We start from the raw sequence: 22,041 nt of genomic DNA on the forward strand, positions 1-22,041 counted from the left end.
TCTCAGAATCTTAAATCTAGCAGACTGATACTCTGAAAATCAGAATCAAAATACTTTATTGATCTCTGGGGTGCAATTGTGGTTCGTTACAGTCGGTCTGATGCAAGTGTAGAGAACTATTGCAATAGTAGAAATAAGTACCAGTACAAAAAATAGAAAACAGAAATACAGTAAGAGTAAACAATTAGCATAGTATGTAAATATGTAAAATAAAATATGTATGGTATCCTGAGTATGTAAGTGTGTAAAAATATACATTTTAGAAATACAGTAACAGACAATTATCACTAATATGTGAATATTTAAATTATGATATGAATAATGTGCTGAGTGTGTAAAATATAACACTGTGTCTCAATAATAAAAACTTTATTTACATAGCACCTTTAAACAAGGAAAAACCGAGGCTGTAAACCCCAAAGTTGATAAAACAATTCAGTCAATAATGCTGACAAGGGGTAGACAAGAGTGAAGGCAGAATAAAGTAAGGAACTGAGGACATATATTAGATAAATACGGTAACAAAAAGGAGGTAGACACAGAAGACTGATAATAATAACAATTACATTAATAATAAGCAAGTAAAAAGATAAATTAGAGGCTAAAATAAAATTTAAAAAAAAAAAAAATTTAAATAAATAAATTAAATTAAAAGATGAGTTAAAAGACATAAAAAACAACTAAAAGGAATAATTAAAAGACATCACATAAATGCAAGTGATTTAAAAGAAGTTACTTACACCACAATGCAATGTATAGAACTAGTATATTAGTTAAAAATCTAAAATATGTGTACAAAGATACTAATGAACTACAAGATATACATAAACAAGAGTAAAAACAACTGCACTTGCCTTGTGGGCATTACGGTATCTGGTGAAACTGATTTCTCATGCCGCCTTCTTGCGGTCATTACGGTAATCCTGACAGCGGCTCCGGGTGTCAGCTGATCCTCCTTCACTGGCGAGTGAGGAGGAAAATCAGCTGAAGGAAAACGCTGCTGGAGACTTAAAACCATGGCTGCGGAGATCCATTCCAGGCCCCAGACTGCTAGACCGATTCTTCTGAACAAAATCGAGGGACACTCGGACGCTGTTAACGCAGCCGTTTTGATACCAAAAGAGGATGGAGTGATCACGGTCAGCGAGGACAGGTGAGGTTTGCCAAGCAGGCTAACGGTAACGTTAGCCTAACTGCAGTCGCTAGCGGGCTCGGTCTATTTACTGGTCATTACACTTTTAATTCTCGGTGCGTTGGTTGAAAAAAGGACAAAACAAAAGAAAGAAAACAGCAGTTTCTCTCTGTCAAAATGAAATGTTTTAGCTGGGATATCGCATATTGAGCCAATGTTAGCTTAAGAGGGTGTGGGGACAGGAATCCATAGAGAAGTCGTTTCCATGACATAACCGCTATCAAACAACCGACTCTTACATTAAAAGAGAATAAAACTTGTTTTAAAAAATGTATCTTTAATTTGGGGGTTTACGACTCAATATTGCTGCATGTAGTGTTTTTATAATGCGTTGGGCCACTGACTTAACTAGCTAGCTAGCTACCAAGCTACTGCTCATAGTAAACAACGTACTTTCTTTTACTAGCGACTGCTGCCTTCAAGTCCTCCTCGTAATCTAAATAGGTTTTAAATGTCGTAATTTGTTTTAATTAAACGCTTTTAGGACCTTCAGCAGGGGGAGGACACGCTTTTAATTCTTCTCACACAAAACTGTTGCTCAGCAAAGATGGTAACAATCAAATTATTTATTTAACCCTTTGAAACCTGGGAAATTTTGCCTTGTTTTTATTACAAACACTAGGACGGTGATGAGGTAATGAGCAACTACAGAAGAGATTGCATAATAAAAGAAAATTACCTGAAAATTTGCAATAAAAAAAGAAAGAAGAAGAAGAAGAAATTACATGAAAAAACGAAACATATTATTATTCTGTTAAATAACTGAATGTAGTTCACTGGAGATTTTTCCCTTGCTTTGTTTTGTGATCTTTCTTGTTTACTGTGGCGATCAAACGGTTTTCTTTGGTGCTCAAGATTTCAGTAAAATTAACGGAATGATTAATTTGTGGAGAATCTTACCGAGCTAACATTGTAAGTAGTACGTCCATATTGCAAACATTTAAACATCATTTGGCAGATGTCCTCACTTGCTCTCACTGTGACAGTAGAGGGTTAATCTCAGATGTGAAAGTGTAAGAACGGCCTTCACATAAGTGATATTAGGGCTGTCCTGCTTGGTTACAAGTGTAAAGAAGCAACATCCTCATTCAACGGGAACTTAAAGCCTGTGAAGAAATGTGATGCAGTTTCTTATCATACATCTAACCCACTTGATACTAAAAAGGGAAGTTATGGGGCGATGAGGCAGCATACTAACAGTTAGGTTCCTCCATGAAACAGGTGCTGCTTTCGATACAGTTTGCAGATGTTTTACTGGAACAGAAATAAAACCGTAAATCCGATTCTTTAAAAGGCTGACAGATGCCTTTTTTTTTTTAATGCACTTGAAGTAAAAACAGTATTAAAGTACATATGATGTTTGCAAAAGTGTCCTATTTCTTGTTTTATATTTTGGGGAGATGCTGAAATTTAAGTAAGCAAGTAAAACTTTATTTATAAAGCACTTTTTTAAAACACGCAGTTACAAAGCACTTCACAAACACATGTACACACAAAATTAACCAGTGAATTAATTAATTCAGGTTCAGTAAATAACGATATGGAACGCTGTACAATGAGGCACAGACAAGCCCAAAAGAAAGAAAAACATAATGCATGGAGTTGCTATAGGAAGCCTATAAAGTTTGGTTTTTAGTTGACGTTTGAAGAAGTCCAAGGACTCAGCAAATCTTTTGGACCGAGGATGATTGTTCCATGTGTAGCATGTAAGTATTAAAATGTATTATTGCACAAAACGTATTAAAATAGAGTTTAAAAATAAGCATTAAGTTTGCTTTGTGGTGTATACAACATAGTATTAGTAGTCTGTTAATGGCCAAAAGTACATAATCAGAAATGGTCTGTTATTGAACCATCAAACAGTAACATCAACAAATGTTGTATTAAATTATACTAAAAAAGTTATCTGCTAAGAATAATTTTTTACTGAAATTATTGAAATAAACTGTTAATAGACTTGTAATCATAAACCTTTCAGTGTGGTTTTGTGAACAGAGTTAGCATTGTGTGCAAAGAGAATTAGGTCTGGTTTCCCAGATTAGGATTAATCCCAGTCCCAAATGAGGGCTCTCTGCAATGAATATTTTATCAAGTATATTGAAAACCCTTTTTCTTTTTAAGTGAGTGCTTAACTGCAGGGTAGGTCCTGTAAACAGCAAGTAAAAATTGGCCTTCTTTACACAAAATAGACAACATATTAACTAGGGGTTGACCGATATTGGTTTTTCGGGGCCGATACTGATTAATAGCTGTTAAGGAGACAATTGACCAATATTTGAAACCAATATGCATTTACAATAAAAATGAAAATCTTTCTGTCAATATTTAGAATTTGGAATATAACAAACTAAACACAAAACTTTGTTTAAATGCCTTTCGCAAATGTTTAATCAAACTTTTTTTCTTTATAAAATCAAGTGAAATTTTAAATTAAAAAAGGAATGATAAAAACAGCTCCCTATTGTTTTACAAAATAAATGTGCCCCCCATTCTGACACTTTATTTGCACTTTTAATTAATTTTATCTGCAATCATTAAAATGAAATGAAAGTACAGATAATAAGTAGATAGATAATAATGTGATGTTTGGACATTTTCCCTTTAGAACCATCCGAGTTTGGCTGAAAAGAGACAGCGGTCAGTATTGGCCGAGCATCTACCACACAGTCTCCTGTAAGTATTACTGCAATGAGAAAAAGATTTTTAGTTATATTTGAACCACTACAGCCTCTCAATGACATAGCATGTGTACAGTGACTTCCCTGCTCGCAGCTAACTTGTATTTCTTTCTCTTTTAGCTCCATGCTCTTGCATGTCGTACCACCATGACAGCAGACGTATCTTCATAGGCCAGGACAATGGAGCTGTTGTGGTGAGTGAACTCGAGTAAATGCTTCATGTTCTTGCTCCTAGATCACTCCTTTGGTTGTTCCAACAGTGTAGTTCAGAAAAACCTGAATGTCTGGTTTAGATAGGCCACAATCTCAATATTTGGACTCTAAATGCCCGTGGTGGCAGGAGAGTTATTTGATTTGAAACTTGTTTTTTTGTGTGTTTTTGCTTGCCTTCCAGGAGTTTCTTATCTCTGAGGACTTCAACAAGATGAACCACGTCAAAACATATCCAGGTGAGAACGCAAGGTGACGACACATGCGCACAATTGCATTGTCGAATATAGCAACAAGTTGAGATTGGGCTGAATTAGTCCACTTTCTAATGTGTTGTTTCTGTTTACTGACGGGCTCAAATTTTTCTTACATGATTGCAAACTGCAATACCATACCTGAACCTTTTTTACTTGTGCAGGACTCAGATCACAACAGAAAATTCAGATATTTAATTAAAAACTTCCTGCAGTTATTTCATTCACTATTTTGGTTAATTATACAGTTCATCAGTCTGTCACGATGCGATTTTGATTCAATTCAGGGCCCTGCGCTCATGGATCTATTATAAATCTGCAATCAATATGAGACTACATAAGAAAATATCCTCATTGTCATTTTCTCAGCTGCTTACCACTGTCTGCCTGGTCCTAGTGCCGCTAGCACTGTTTGATTGTTAAGGAAGCAGGCAGCATGGACAGAAATGCTGACAAAGGCGTGCCATGGGAATTTCAAAATAAAGGCGTATCTTAAAGTTGACGATATGTTGAGGATATAGGCTTTTTTTTATTTGTTATAAAGAGAATATATTTGGGTTTTGGACATTGTCAAACAAAACAGACCTCTGAAGTTGTGATGGGCATTTTTTTCACCATTTTTAAACATTTCAAAGACTAAAGGATTAATGGAGAAAATAATCAGCAGATTGATCGATAATTAAAGTAGCTGTTCGTTGCAGCCCTCGTCATAATCTTTATTTTCATCTCCTGTCTTATTGTCAGAATCGCTTAGTTATGAACAGAACACAGTTCCTGTGACTGTATGAGCAGCCTCCTCACAAGGTTCCCGTGGTTCCTTAAAAAGTCTTAAAAGGCATTGAATTCATGAATCTAAAAATAAGGCCTTAAGTAGTCTTAAAATACCTTAAATCAGTCTTTCAGAAGTCGTAAAAAATGTTTGGGACATGGGAAGTCTATGAATCTTTTTTTTTTTGTACATTGCATTGTTAAATCTCAAAATAATTGGTAACATATATCTCCCTATAGCTCTGATAACTTTTTTTTAAATAGTTCACCAAATGCTTGCATTAACTTCAGGCAGATCAGGGTAGTGTACCCAACAAAAATCATGTTTTAAATTACACAACATTTGGGCAAAATTGTCCTTAAGCACCAGTTTTTGTTTTTTAGTTTGCTTTGTTTTGTTATTTCAGTTATTGTAAAATTGGTCTTAAAATTTCATTCAGAATGTCATTAAAGAAGTCTCAAAAAGTCTTAAATCTATTATGCCTTAAGCTGTAGGAACCTCAGAAGAGGATCATATGGAAGTAATGGACAGTCTGTTGCTTTAGAGGACAAAACACCACGTCAGCGTCACCACTGGAACGCTCCATCTGGCCTCTACCACTTGTAGCAAAATCAAGCAGCAGAGCCCGAAAAGCACAAAAACATGACTCACAATCAGATCAAACAGGCCTGAGGATGTGAGCACTTCAAAGACGGGCAGGGCTTAACATCGTCATTTGCCTCTTGGCTGTCAGTGTGTCTTTCCTCAGAGCTGCAGACAAGGGAATATTGACTCTTTTATTATTTTAGCAGCCCACAAGCCACTGCTTGAAAACAGCTAACATATCGTGTTCAGTCAGATTTGAACTGAGATGACAGTGATGGACAGGATGGAAGTCTATGTAGTTAAGGTTAATCAGCAAAGTCTTTGCTGAGTTTTTATGTAAACTTGTTGACGGCAGCAGCAGTGTGTTTTGCCCACTCTGCACAAAGGACAAAAAATCATTGCTCCATCACACGCCTAGAGCAGCAGCAGGTTACACCAAACACAGCAGATATATTTAGGTATTGATTCACCTGAAAATGTGTCTTAGAGGCTTGCTACTTCATCCAGTTCCAGGAGGAAAGAGTCTTTCAGAAAAAGAAGAACAAGAAAAGAAAAGAGGACAGAGAAATCAAAGTTTCATCCTCATTGCTGAAAGCCGTAAAAGAAAATATATATATATAGACTTTCCTCATTAATTAAAAGAAGTACATGGTGGAATAGAAAGTCAGTATGTAAAAAAAAAATGTCTTAAGGGTTATTTTTGGCCTCACTTTTAATAGTCTCACTGTTTTGTACACTTGGAGAACAAAGACATTATTAAATTTACCTTAAGGCCTGTGCGTAATCTCTACAGACATGTACCTAAACCTGAGATCTGTTTCTGTTTCCCCCAGAGACAGTACTTCTAAATGAGGGCAGGGATTTTTACCAGATAGTAGCTCCATTCAGCTCGCACTGTATTCTTCAGTGGCAATGCAATGTTTCAGATGAAATTCTCCTTGCCCTCTGCTGTCTGCATGTTACTATTTTACGGGTGCACCGTTGCTGCATCCTGGGTTGAGTGACGCCCAAGACGGTCAGGATTGGTTTGCAAACAACCTAGAGAAATTTATTTTTTTTACTTAGAGTCAAATAATGATGATTGCATGAAGGAAATCCAGGCACTCCAACAATGTGAAAAACGTGAAAAAGGAGGAATTACATTGAAAAGCCTTTATCGTAGATTTTAAAGCCCTGATGAAGATTTTGGCTTTTTTTTAAAAATGATTCAGCCACGACAGTAAAGGCTTTTAAATGTAATTCCTCCTTATTTTTCACTTTTTTTTAGAGTGCCTGGATTTCCTTCCTGTTCATCCTTTTAGTTCCCATTTTCCATGAGCACCAGTTTTTGACCCACATTTAAATAATCTACAGAGCAACCAGGAATTTCTCTCTTTCTAATGATGGGTGCAGCCAGACCTTTCTCTCGCACTGGCACAGCACTGACAGAAAGCGTGCAGATAGGTCTGACATGCAAGGCTACCTTAGATGTGATCACCAGACGGGTTGTTAAGACTGATGAGAGTACAGATCGTTTGAAGGGATTGGTCCGTCTAAGACTGGATTAGTGCTACACAAAGCGGACCCTCTGGTTGGATCAGCAGCATCACATAGACAGGGCAAATTAGTCTTATCCATGACGGCTCGGATATAACTCCCGATGGAACAGATATGCTCCTGTTTGATGCTTATCCAGCATGACTTGTGCATGTTTAACGCCTAATGTGTGTGTTTTGCAGCCCACCAGAACCGTGTGTCAGATATGGTGTTCTCCTTGGAGAGTGAGTGGGTGGTGAGCACCGGCCACGACAAGAGTGTGAGCTGGATGTGCACCCAGAGCGGCAGCATGCTGGGGAGACACTACTTCACAGCCTGGGCCTCCTGCCTACAGTATCCTTCAATCACTCGCTGATTGTACTCAGTATATCAGGAATACGTATCAGCCGATTAGTAACGTGGAGTCTGTTTGAGCCCTGACTAACTGCTCAGATACGATCACGAGACGCAGCATGCCTTTGTCGGCGATTACTCAGGACAGATCACGCTGCTGAAGCTGGAGAAGCAGACGTACTCCACCATCACTACACTAAAGGGCCATGAAGGTAAAGACACACACTGCATACACGCCTACAAACACACATAAAGAATGACGTCTATCGTGGACACAGAACTATTGTTTTCTGCATCCGTAGGTGAATAACACAAGGTCTCAGAACAAATAGTTTTCCTCGCATATTTCTACACACAAACAGGCCTCTGATGCTGAACTCAGATATGCAGATGTGGCCACAGTAAATCAGATGACCCAGATTTCTCCTCATAAATTCACTATGCAAGAAAGTGAAAGAAATCCAGTGTGACGACATATGCTCTGTGGTTTTGCAAAAAAAGTTTAACAGCGTTTAGACGTTATGAAAAGTTCTGGTTTGAACAGGAAGGACGGTATTAATATTGGTCAGAGTTAAGTGCCGAAATAAAGGAAACGCCTGCATACGCGAGGTCAAATCGAGCATTGAGCCACAAAAAGCTTTACGGGGTCTGACATTGAATTTCCAAGTGAGCAGAGAGCTCTGTTGGCAGGATGTGAGGCCACTTCTCCACAAAAAAATCCCATCATTTGGTTTGAGAGGATGATGATGTTGGAAAATATTATCTCTCATACTGCTCTGGAAATTCCCAGATCTGCTTGTTTGAGTTAAGATTGGGCAACTTTTTTTGCTGTATTGTCATTTTAAAGAACTAAAATGCTTCTTCAAAGGAGGAATGTGTTACTCAGATGGGATTTGTATTCACGGGCTCTGTGCTGAGGAAATGGATCCTACAACAAAACCTGAGCCCATGGGACGCTCCACTGTGTGAAACAAACACTTCCATGTGTTGTTCTTCAGGCACTTACCACAGATGTGCCCAAGAGCCTGTTGAAAACAGGGTGAGGGATGACTCATCTGACTTGACTTTGCCTTTTAAAATTTAGAAAACATAAAATATACGAATCAGGCTTGAGTGGTATCTGTTTTTTCATACTTTAGTACGTTCCTGACATCTAATCGGGGTCTTGGGTATATAAATACTGCAGATAGAAGTCATTGTGGCATGAAACCTACAATGTAGAGTTGGGTGATAAGTCAAAATTTTCCAACTGGCCACTTTTAGCATAGCAACTGGTGATAGCTGATGGATTTACACAGGTGTGTTTTGCTGCCCTCCCTGTGGTTTCAGCTCGGAAGTGTGTTCGGGAGGCAAGTTCAAATTTAAAGAAAGGAAATATTTATACACCTTTTTTCCTTATCAAACAGAAAAAAACACAGCCGTAAACCTTCTGAATTCAAGTTTCTCTTTTTACCAAATTAAGGCTAGTATAACTGCTTTGTTAATTCATCAAAAAAAAAAAACACTACTTTCGAACGCAGAAACAAAATAAAACTGTCTTGGATTGTCATTCCAATGATCTAACAATCACCTCTTAGTACCCAGAGATAGATTTGACCAAATTTTGGCTCTACATGCTGTTTTTCACCAGTATCTCTCCGCCGCTGGCTTTTTACTAGTACTGTAACGTAATCCCCACCACTTGTTGTTGCCATTTATCTCAGCTGCCAGTGAAACCTCTGGTGGCGTGTGCTGTACACTGCCATATATCACCTCAATGCAGCATCGCCACATCAGTTTAATAGAAAGAGGAGCGTGTACTTTAGAAAGTATTTGAAATCATACCTTTTGGATTTCTAAAAACCTTGTATACTGTAGTGCCTTGATACCACCCAAGCCTAATACAAATCAGCTCACCAATTATATATTCTTTTTATTTCCTGCTCACGCTTTGATCTCTCTTGGTGCTCATGATAATACCTATTAATTGGACTGAAAATAATACTTATTAATGGGTGTGGTGTTGGGCTCAAACAGTGCACAAGCAGGAGTTCCACCCAAATATTTAATGGAAATTCTGATTGATCAAATTTGGAAAACAGAGTGGAAAGGTTAGACCTCAATTTAGTCTCATGTCATGGTTGCTCTACTTGCTCTTGTTATAAATGTGTTTTTGTTTGTTTGTTTTTTCCTTTTATCAAATTGTCCACCGCCTCTAAAGAAAGAAAAAGGTGTCTGTTGTGGTTGTAATTTATAATTTATCTATTTAAGAAGGGACAATGTATATTAATCCACATTTAAACAAATGCAAATGCAACTGAGTTAGCTGGGCAGCTAGTTTTCATCAGCAGTCTGTTGCTTGATGTTAATAGGCATCCTAAAATAATAATAATTTTAAAAAAAAGAATTCCCAAAGAAAGCCCTGAACATGTCCTAAATTAGAAGATGTAAATGCACTTATGACAACTTTACCAATGCCACTTTTCACTTTTCATTTTTCTACATGCTTGTTTTGACTAAACATTGATTGATGTTAATTATGTGGTCATAAATGCAGATCCAGTTGTGTTCGCTGGCTCCATACGGTTGTGTATCAAAGAGGTGTTGTATAGTTGTGTATACTGCAAAGTACAAGAGAGGGCTTTAAAAGTCCGTTTGATGGCAGGTTTCTGTGTTAGTGGGGTGCTTTGCGTGTATGTGGTGGCCCTGTGACTCATGTACAGTCACTGCAAGCCCAGTCAGTCCATTACCACCTGCCGCAGGCTATTATTCATCATATGACTTGTCTCACTTCAGGAGCTCTATTGTCCCAGATTTCTTCTGAATGCTGAAGGTTTCACTGGAAACATGGAAAGAATTAAGTCGTTGAAAGCTGACTTGTCTGGGAAAATGTGTGATTCAACAAAGAGAAATACAGTTAAAGCATTTAAGTCATCAGCTGTGTGCTGCACTGTAACGGCGTAGCTGTGTGCTTTTCTTGGCCACAGACAGAGAAGGAGAAGGCAGATGGTCAGAGCAGTGTGGCTGATCAGCCGAACACAACAGAGTTCTCTGCTGAATAAGGCCACGGGCCAAGAACAGGACATAACCTTTGCTGGTTAAAAAAACAACCAAAAACTATTTTAAAAGCCCTAAAAGCTAACAGTGAAAGTCCATAAACCTTTATCAGGTTGATCTTTCAGTGGCATCCCTTATTCAGACCGAAGGCAGCAGCTTTTGGTCTGTTTTCCTTATATGTTAAACGTGCAACTTGTTTCAGGATTTTAATGTGGGATTGATTTTTTTTGGGATATCCGTTAACCTCTTTTACATTTAATCAAACTTCCTAAAGCATGTTTTTGTTTTTTTTTAACTTACTTTATGTGGGGAATAAGCTAACCCTAAAACTAACCCCGATCAATCAGAGTCAGAAAAAGCAAGGAATTTGACTCATGGGCTTTTCATGCTGCTGTTAGCCCCGGGCTAAGGGAGCTGTTAGCCTCTGGCTAAGGGAGCTGTTAGTCCGGGGCTAAGGGAGCTGTTAGTCCGGGGCTAAGGGAGCTGTTTGTCCTGGGATAAGGAGCTGTTAGCCCCGGGGCTAAGGGAGCTCTTAGTCCAGGGCTAAGGGAGCTGTTAGTCCGGGGCTAAGGGAGCTATTAGTCCCAGGGCTAAGGGAGCTGTTAGTCCCAGGGCTAAGGGAGCTCTTAGTCCCAGGGCTAAGGGAGCTCTTAGTCCCAGGGCTAAGGGAGCTCTTAGTCCCGGGCTAAGGGAGCTGTTAGTCCCGGGCTAAGGGAGCTCTTAGTCCCAGGGCTAAGGGAGCTGTTAGTCCCGGGCTAAGGGAGCTGTTAGTCCCGGGCTAAGGGAGCTGTTAGTCCCGGGCTAAGGGAGCTGTTAGCCTCGGGTCTAAAGGAGCTGAGACTAATAGCTGGACATTCATTTTAGAATTTGGATTTTCTTTTTCAATTTTGAGTTAAATAATGAATGTTTCTGTTATATTATTTGATAACACAATTTTAATTTAACATCTCTGAGCTTTTTCATGCTCTTTTCATACCAAGGGCTTAAGATGTCCACTCTGTTATGAACATACTCTGAGCTCACAGTGTGGTAGCCTGGAGGAGTGCCACAGTCTTTGGCAAGCGAGGAATGAAATAGTCCGGTAATGAAGCAAATAATAAGATCCAGATCTCATTTAATAAGTATGCTGCACAACATCAGAAAAGAAAAGGGCACGTGCAAATTCAATGAGAGCGGGTCCTCCAGCTCCAACTGTACAGCAGAATTTTTGGGCTACATTTAGAATTTTCTTTTTCTTTTTTTGAGACTTTGAGAATAAAGTTGTAATATTACGATAATAAAGTCGTAGTTTCACAAGAAAAAAAGTTGGAATTTAATGAGAATAAAGTCGGAATTTAATTATTAGGGAAATAAACATATTGACAGCAAACTATGAAACAGGTGAGTGCACAGGCAGCCTCCTTGGCAACCACTGTCCCCGGTGTCCTGCAGTGCCACACACGTGTTATGTGTCAACAGGTAACCTGTTGACCTGTGCTCTCACCTGATTTATAGTGTGCTGGCAATGTGTTTATTTCTGTAATGCAATATCCCCTTCCTTTAAAAAAACGATTCTATTCTTACTTACTTATTCATACTTTTTTTCCTCATAGTATTACAACTTTATTCTCGTAATATTATGAATTTATTCTGGAAATCTAACTTTTTTTTGTCTTTAATATGGCCCTTGTCCTCCATCATACCAAATGCACTTATCTTCAGGTTATAGGTGTTTTGCAGCTTCCTGTAGTTCTCCCAGCAGGCACCAGGTGGAGCCAACAGGTCAGATTAGAAGACTTACCCTCAAACAGACATTAATAACACATGTAACAAGTGTGTTTTTTTCCCTCTTTTTCTCTCCAGGTAGTATAGCAACCCTGTGGTGGGACCCCGTCCAGAGGCTGCTGTTCTCAGGGGCCTCCGACCACAGCGTAATCATGTGGGACATCGGGGGCCGCAAAGGACGAACGTTACTGTTGCAGGGACACCAGTAAGTCCATTCAAGTATAAACAGATGCTGGATTTGCTTTGTCCCTTCTGTGTGAGGAGAGATGATGAAAATGGTGTCAGTAACAGCTGTCCCAGCACCGGCTCTGCTTTTATCTCCTCTTCTCAGTCTTCATACATATTTCAACACTTCCAAGTACCCCTCCCTTCATTACAGGAGTCATCAACAAAGCCCGTGTAAACTGGTGCGTGCTGGTTTTACAGCACAGAGATTTGTCTCTCAGAAACCCATAAGAATGAGAGTCGTGATGCTCTTGTAATTTTGACATGTCCTAAATTCTGTTATGACACAACTTTTGTCTTTTTCTCCTCCTCTTCTCCATTATGCATATTAAGATGTACCTAACAGACTTTGATATATGAGATTAAAAAACATTTTACAGTAGTGGAATGACAGTTGAGCAAAAGTGCTATTGTCAGTGTAGTCAGAGTAGTCACCTAAATGATAAAAGTAGGTGCGTGAGTCAGCTTTTTTTTTTAAAAAAAAAAACAGTAGAAATGCTGGATGACCCTTTGATTTTTTTGGCATTTTAGTTTGAATTTCAAAGTTCTCCTGATTCGCTTGTGATTTTGTATTGTCATAATTTTTATCCTTACCTTATTATTATGTGGCGCTTTATATGTATATTTCTTCAACCATTCTGACTAATGCTCTAATTCTAACTCTATGTGTTGTTTGCTGCTGACAGGGAGCTTAAATTGTGTTGATATGAGCTTTTCTTTCCGAGCCATTTTTACTGGAAATGTTTTCCTATTCATGCGAGCTGCTAAGACTGAACTACACAGCAAACACGCTGCCTAAACACCATGACAAATTGTGACGAAAGGCTGTGGAGCTGCAGAGCTGGATGTTGATTCCCCATCATTTCTCTGAAAATAGTGCCTTATGCAGGTTCAGACTATAATTATTACCACCTTTCTCCCTTTTCCTTTGTTCTCTGAATGTAATGCGTCCCTCAGCGAGCGTGTTCAGGCCCTGCGTTACCTGCAGTTGACCAGGCAGTTGGTGTCGTGCTCGGCCGACGGAGGCATGGCAGTGTGGAACATGGACACACAGCGAGAAGAGGTTTGCATCAGTCAGATTTTATTTGTATAGCACTTTTCATATAAGCAAAACTGTGACACACACACAAGTAGACAGGCACATGGGTAAAAAATTGTAATTAATTGACGCATGGAAATAAGAGTACTGATTAAAACCAGGAACTGAGGAAACACTACCATAAGTCAGGATAAAGAGGCAGGATAAAACTCACAGAAAAAAAAGATTAAAAAAAAAAAATCTGTATAATATTAATAATGAGTAAATAAATAAAATACTCTAAATAGAAGATAAAAGGTAAAAGGTAAAAGAAAGGGTAACAGCAAAATTAATAATATGTACAATATACATCTAGTAAAACAGAATTAAATGTATAAGTTAGTAGTCAAAAAATTAACAGTTAAAGTTCAGTTAAATGCCAAACTAAAAAGAATGGTCTTGAATTTGACTATTATGAAATAAAGGGTGTTATACTATCAGCTCAGACATAAATGCAAGATTTCGGGTTTGCTTTTTGAAACACTCTGATAGTATATACCTTTATTTTCGTGCTCCTTGCATTGGTAAAGAGGATTTTTGCAGCACTTGTCCACGTGGAGAGTTAATTTAGTTGACCTCATGTTGTGTTTCTACATGTTTATCCTTTGACGTCATGTTATAGGGAACCCCAGGCCAGACAGTTTAGCTGTTAGTTTCCTTTAACAATACAAACCTTCAAAAAAACACATTCCAAAAACACACCATGAGAGCTGAAAGCACACACAAATAAATAAAATCAGCTCTTACAAAAGTGAAACATCACAACCATAAACCATGTGAGTATATACACAATCATAAATTCCATTGCTATGTACATACCTGAAACAAGCATATCAATCAATCACAGTGACATTAACATTACCGATGTCAATTACGTCAGCAGCTATTTTTAGCATGAGCGCTGCGACAGCGATACACTTCAATTTACACATTCTCCACAATGTCAGTAAAAACACAAAGAAAACAAATGATTACAAGCATTTTGGCATTTTCCTTCTGTCATCCTCAAACATTTGTGTGGTCATATCCTGTTTCCACCAAGAAGGCTTCAAAATAAAGGTCCTGCAAGATCAAAATAGGAAATAGAATTAACAGAATAAGAGTGTACAGGAAGTGATTTTATCTTTAGCTTTTACCTCTTTTACAGAAATGATTTACCTTTTTAACGGTCATTCACGTGTGTCTCTGCAGGCGCCTCAGTGGTTAGACAGCGACTCTTGTCAGAAGTGTGAGCAGCCTTTCTTCTGGAACATCAAGCAGATGTGGGACACTAAGACGTTGGGGCTCAGACAGGTAGGACAGTCTGATCAGTGTCTTTAGCAGCTGTGATTCCCTCAGTCCATCAGTCATGCTAATAAAATGAGTGTTTTTCTTCGTGCAGCATCACTGCAGGAAGTGTGGGAAGGCAGTGTGTGGGAAATGTAGTTCTAAACGCACCACGTTCCCAATCATGGGCTTCGAGTTCCCGGTGCGGGTGTGTGACGCCTGCTTTGACACCATCAAAGAAGAAGAGTGAGTAAAGGGCGTCTCTGAGTAATTATTGGTTAAATGTTTCCAGAGTCATGAGGGCAACTTTGATTAAATGCTCTGTTTGTGTGTGTGTGTGCGTGTGTGCGTGTGTGCGTGTGTGCGTGTGTGCGTGTGCGTGTGCGTGTGTGTGTGTGTGTGTGTGTGTGTGTGTGTGTGTGTGTGTGTGTGTGTGTGTGTGTTGCACAGTCGAACACCATTGGCCACGTTCCACGAGGGGAAACACAACATCGCCCACATGGACATGGACCCATCCAGAGGCCTGATGGTCACATGTGGAAGCGACCGCATTGTTAAGGTCAACAACAGTTCTTTGATACCAGATCGTTCATGCATGTATTCAGTGTCAAACACAGACTGATTACACCAAAACTAACCAGGTTTTTCAAGTTTCTCTCCTCTCCAGAGTCAGATTCCTGGTATGAAATCAGGCAGTTTGCAGGCCGTCCCCTAAACTCAACCTTAAAAAAAAAGATTTGTTGGTTTATGGATCATGTGTGGTGTTTTACACAGGTGCATCTAAAAAAATCAGAATACTGTAAAAAAGTTCACTATTTTCCATCAGTTATTTGGGATAGTGAAAGTTTAATATATTTGAAACTCATTACATAAACTAAAATGTTTCAAACATTTCTTTTTCTATTTAATTTCAATTATTATGCCCTACATATAGAAAAATGTAAAAATAAATAAATAAAATATTGCGCCAAAATATTAGAAACACCTGACTCAAAAACATAGTCTATTCTATTCATTTGAGGTACAGGATTTCTGATTTTCATAAGCTTTGTGAGCCATAATCATCAAAATTAATACAAAAAAGGCTGGAAATATTTCAGTTTACATGTAATAAATATATACAATATATGAACATTTAACTTTTTTAATTCAATTACAAATAAAAATGAACTTTTACAAGTTTTTTTTTTTGGCGATGCACCAGTATATTTTGTAGGGCTTTTTTCCCTTGTATTTATTTCCATTGTTTGGTTTCAATTAATAGTAAACGTGTCTCAAAGTCTTAAAAGTAGCAGATCAATAATCTGAAAACATCCTGAAAGTACTGGAGCAACAACAGAGTCCTCTCAATAAGGATGCAGAAACCGTAAACACGCTTAGCACCAGGCCTCTGTCATTATTATTGGCTGTTTGTCTCCACAGATCTGGGATGTGACGCAGGTGGTTGGCTGTAGCTTAGCAACAGGCTTCTCTTCGCGCTGATTGGCCCAGCTCGACTACATGGCCCCCCCCCCACTCTCCGCCAATGTCATGGAAACCCGTCTGTATAGTACATCTCCCCATCACTCCTGGGATCTTCAGCTACAACCAGGCCTGCTCTTGGTGAATGTGTGTGTGTGTATATTTGAATGTGTGTGTGTGTCAACAGTGTCGCCCTCCACTTTTCTTTTTTTGCTTCTAAAAACAAACGTGTCTTTAATTTCCCTGACTGTCGGTCCTACATGAACGTGTGTGCGACTAATTTTCGACTTTTTGCTCTGATCTGAACCCTAAGCACAATGGTGTGTGTGTACACGTGTGCATGTATTGTAATGGTTTCTCCTATTGGGAGGACTGGTGTTGGTATTAGTGTTTACATTATATTAATATTTCCCATGCTTCTTTTGACAAAAGGTCATTTTTTTATTACCCTTATACTGTAAAGTTAGGTTTCACTAAATTGCTGACCTGTACAAACACACTAGCTTGCTTTTTACTGTGGCCCACTAACTGCATATTACTCCGTCACTGTTAACCCTAATCATCTGTAAATACCCCTGCGTCATGTGTACAGTAGATAGTCGCTTGAAATGACTCTCTGATCAGCATGATCAGCTTTTTCTGTCTTTCTTTCCTCTCTTTTTTCAGTTTTCTTTCCTTTCACTAGTTGGCCTTAAATCACTCTCAGGAGGTTTTACATCTGTAGGTCGTCACTGGGCGGCAGGGGCTCTTCATGTCAGTTGTAACCATAATTAATGTGTAATCACTGGAGCGTGGGAAAAAAATCGATACAACAGCCTCTTTCTTCATATATGAAAAAAAATCTCATGATGCACTCAGAGATGCTGCCACAAAATGTACTTGTTGGATGTTTGTGTGACTCCACCAATCCAGCCACGTGAGGCATGGGAAATATATGTTACCATAGTAACGTGCACTGATGGCGGCAGCACCAAACACCCTGTCGCAGCCGTTCTTGAGGTTTACCTGTCAAATTACAACTCAAGATTTGAAGACTTGTGATGATTTCAGCTTTATGGGTTTGAGTCTGATTGTGGTAAAATCAAGTTTAAAGGGACAGTTCATCCCAAATTAAGAAAATGCATTTTTCATCCTCTTACCTGTAGTGCTTTTTATCAGTCTGGATTGTTTCAGTGTGAGTTGCAGAGTGTTGGAGATATCAGCTGTAGAGATGTCTGCCTTCTCTCCAATATAATGGAACTAGATGGCACTTGGCTTATGGTGCTCACAGCGCCAAAAAAAAAAAGTTTGGAAAAACTCAACATCGATGCCTCTTTGCAGAAAGACCTGGTAACTCAAGACTCAAGATAACCCACAGATCTTTTTGTGAGCAATTCCATGTAAAAATGGTTTTCTTTGCATCCAACTACACCTGCTGAATGTATCAGCATGTCTCTGCAAAGAGACATTGCTGTTGAGTTTTTCAAATATTTATTTTTTGGCACTTTGAGCACCACAAGCTGAGTGCCATGTAGCTTGATTGAAAAATATGTTTTTGTATGTCTGATTTTGGGTTGAACTGACCCTTTAAACATAGCACATCACCCACTTCCTAGATATTTATAGCTCTCTTTAAAGAACTTTAATTGTGTAGGTAGATACCATATAGCACTGATGGCTTAAACACAAAATATAAACGCCTCATGAGAATTACTTTTCATATTTAATTTAAAATATAACTATTGTACAAAATTGGATCTTCTCCCACCAGAGGGAGAAGGCACTTAAGTTTTGGACAGGTCCTCGAAACTACATGTAGCACTAAATGCTGGCGTGTTGAATCGTCCTCAGCTGAATCGCGGGTCACATCAGGGCTGCCTGTGTTCCTTCCAAAGCCTTAAAGAGAGAAGGACACGCTCACAAAGCCTTTTTAGTGGTTCATCAGTGCTTACGACTGTTCATTCACGCTCATTCACTCTCATGCGCTCACTCTGTTCTAAAGCTCTGGATGTCTTGTTTGCGTTTCCTTTCATCCTGTCCTTTTTGTTCTCAAATTCTGTGCTGAGCCCTCTCTCCTTCCCCCTCACATCTGTGTATCAAGGTTGTCTCATAACGCTCTCACCACTGCACTGAATTGCACAACTCGTGGTCTTTTGTCTTTGAGTTAAAATTTCTTTTTTTTTTTTATTTGTAAGTTCAGATTTGGGAGGGGTAATAGCTGGATTCAATGTAGCGTCCCTGTAAATAACGGCTAGTATCTTCTAATGTTAGTCTAACGCTTGCCTTATTGTAAGTGGGGAAAAAAAATAGCATTAAAATGTTGGAATTCCTGATTTCAAAATGTAGTCACATTCCAGGTTTTTGATCATGTAGTGTATATTTATATTTGTAGTAAAGTATTTATCTATTATCATTGTAAAGTGTTGTTTACTTTTCTTTGTGCCCATCCAGCAGAATTAGGACTTTCAATATTTCTCATCATCAAGACCTTAAACCATATACAATAATACTTGGGGTTTGACTGAAAGCTGACACTTAGTCTGTCAGTAGCCAATTTATTGCATGAATGTCCATTTTTTTTATTTTTTATTTTATTTTAATTTGAGCATTTCTATTCAGTTGTAGTTTCCATCCAAAAATGAATTTTGATCAAGGTGGAAATGACTTTTTTTCCGTCAGTGGACATGTCTGTATTGAATTAAATCTGCCTTAAATTGCCTGTCATAGTTATCAGAAAAAAAATACATGTATAATATTAAAGCGCAATAATTGATTGATTTTTTTGTGGCCATTCGGGTGCAGCAAAACAACCTGAGAAAAACCCAACATTGACGACACACTTTATAAAGATGATATGGTGAATATGTAATCAGGCAGTTGTGTAATTATGCAACACAGAGCAACATTAGCGAGACCATTATGATAAGTTGAAAAAAGCGAAAAGGCCCCTTTTAGCTACATACAACTCTAAAGCTGGGTGATAATTCTCAATGGCTAGAAACGACACATTTCATGTCACACTATTTTTTTTTATTAACATAAATATATTGTTTGTGCAGCTAAGTACTTTAGAAAGAGTAAATAAAATGTGCAATATTTAAAAGCCGTGATAACTATTGTTGTTTGGGAGCCATCAGGGGTAGCAGAACAAGCTGTAAACACAAAAACTAAAGTTAAAGTTGTGACAAGCACCTGCCTATTTAAGCATCCAGCAGACAAGGACCAATGTTAGCATTTAGTGTTTGAACTCGTGTTTCTGTCCACTGTAAACTCAGTTTAAAACGCTTTATCAGCTGGCACATCATCTTCAACAGCTAGCTGCTGGCTTTGTCTGCGTTTGGTGCTGGCAGGTGGTGTATTGGTGTAATTGGTGTATTTGGCTCATAAAGCGTTAACACTGAACCAATACAATAAGGTCAGGGACCACAAAGTCAAAACAGTGAGCTTAAAGGAATGCTTCACCTGGAAAATGACTAATTGTATATTAATAAGCCACTGCTTGTTACCTTCAGTGTTTTTTAACTGTTTTCCCCTGTGCCTCCAGTTTGAGGGTCCGTTTAAACTTAAGTATTAGTTAGTAACTTTTTAGCAAAAATTAATGTGTTTGGGAAGTACTGAGCATATAGAGCATAGAGTTGTGTGAGAGTTTGTATACGGATGTTTTAACGTATATTTTGCAAATGTGGACCATCATGACTGAAATTTGCCTTTCTTGAACTCTTTGTTTACCGGGGAGGCATGTGAGAAAATCAGTTTTCTTCACGATTTCAAGGTAAAATGAAATTAGTAATTATTAATCAAATGGTTATTTTGCAGGTGAAGTTTTCCTTGAGTGGCCCCCTTTTAATTACACAGTCATTTGATCTGTTGTTTGTATAAATAACATGACTAGTACAGTTTTTTGCACCTTCAAGACTCTTAATATAGCTGAACTTCTGTCATATTAGAAACCAGCTAAACAGTTTTCAGTCAAACATCAGTATCCAGGTGTATGATCGGCAAAGGACAAAAAGAAAAAGGTGGAAAATATACCGACAGAATGAACGAACCCCACTTAACAGAGTTTCGGCTGTCCAATGTTTAAGAGATTCATCCCACTTAATGGTGCATAATGGACCTGTAGATGCTGGTAACTATGTACTGTAACTTTATGATTTAAACATTTAAGTTTACACCAAACAATATGCATATTTTCACTGCAAACTCCACTTACCGTCAGTTTGGGATAGGGTTAGGGTTAGTCATTTTTCCCTTTTTAGATTGAAATTCCAATTATGTAATTTCTCCTAGATATCCTCGACTGATTTGCGTGATTCACGTAGCTCACATTTTCAAATCTCCGGCATCCTGGATTGGTCTGGAAAAGTCATACCCCTGAAATTGGCAAACTGACCTCAATCCAACCCTAAGTGTCACATAAAGTCATGTCATGGTGCGTCATCTGGGATCTACAGGGTTATTTACGATGCTGCCGTACAATCAGGAGTCAAAGCTTTCCTTTTTCAGTTAACCGGACATGCTTTTCCCAGTCATTACTTTTTATCATGTCCTTGTAACAGATTGCATTCGGTGATAAAAGGCTTTCTGGCTCTGGAGGCTGAACTCCACAGCAGATGGTCAAGATGTTAAAGGTATGATGGATGGCAGGATTAGCTGTTTACAGAAACTGCTAATGAAATAGATCTTCAGAACTGCCGGCCGGTCGCAGGAAGGAAGGAGGTTTTCTCATGTTGTTAATAGTTTATTTGCCTGGATGGAGCAGTCATGGGGCTCATTTTGTTTTTGTCATCTTTGGTTCGTCAAACACTAGAATGGATGGCCTTCATACTGATGAAAGGCCACATCGACACTTTTAAAAGTCCATTTTCCACAACACCATAGCCCATAATCTCAAACTCTGTAAATTGACTTTTTCTCTTCAGATGCTTGTGAAAGACACTTGCTGTTGTTAATGTATCTCTCAAAATAATTGTATTTTTAAATACTTTTGTTGACAATACAGTACTGACTTATGTCTCTCTGAGCCCTCAGACCAGGACTCAGAAAGATAAAGAAAATTGATGCCTAATAAAGATATTCTGATATGTTTATGTCATTGTTTTGTTTGTTTTTAAGGCTCAATGCTGGCGATAGCCATGGCTGGAGGCATTATGTTTTCAGGTTATTTGTTAGTCCGTCTCATTCTTTTGAACCTGATAGCTCAAGAATGCCTTGAGGGAATTTCCTTAAATTTGGCACAAACATCCACTTATACTCAAGAATGAAATCATTAGAATTTTTCAGTTCAAAGGTTAAGGTCACTGTAACATAGCATATCTATTTCATTCTTGTTAATCTCTAAAAGGCTGTAACTTTCTTCACATTTGGCACAAACGTCTACTTGAACTCAACAATGATTTGATTAGAGTTCATTAGACTTTTCTGAAATTTGTGCACAAACATCCACTTTGACTTAACAATGAACTTAATAGATTTTGGTTGTTGTAGGTAAAATGTCAAGGTTACTGTGACCTATTTTGTCTCATTCTTGTGAATCTCAAAAACATCTTAAGGGAATTTCTTCAAATTTGGCACAAACATCTACGTGAATTCAATGATGATTTGAAAACAGTTTATTAGACTTTTCTGAAATTTGTGTAGAAATATCGGCTTGGATGTAACTTGATTTTGGTTGT

General features: G+C 38.3%; 1 protein-coding gene across 1 annotated transcript; it reads left to right on the plus strand.

Annotated features, from left to right (window-relative positions):
• Positions 1-923: 923 nt before the first annotated feature.
• Positions 924-21,456, plus strand: wdfy1 (WD repeat and FYVE domain containing 1). Its single transcript, XM_042486521.2, has 12 exons — positions 924-1,153; positions 3,798-3,865; positions 3,991-4,064; positions 4,265-4,319; positions 7,407-7,557; positions 7,657-7,769; positions 12,436-12,562; positions 13,540-13,645; positions 14,852-14,953; positions 15,042-15,172; positions 15,377-15,485; positions 16,349-21,456. Exons 1-12 carry the CDS (start codon positions 1,017-1,019, stop codon positions 16,406-16,408), a joined length of 1,233 nt encoding a protein of 410 aa, XP_042342455.1. The 5' UTR covers positions 924-1,016; the 3' UTR covers positions 16,409-21,456.
• The last annotated feature ends 585 nt before the right edge of the window (positions 21,457-22,041 follow it).

The sequence above is a fragment of the Plectropomus leopardus genome, chromosome 6 (genome assembly GCF_026936395.1).
Source record: "Plectropomus leopardus strain MGB_pleo_1.0 chromosome 6, ASM2693639v1, whole genome shotgun sequence".
NCBI lineage: Eukaryota > Metazoa > Chordata > Actinopteri > Perciformes > Serranidae > Plectropomus > Plectropomus leopardus.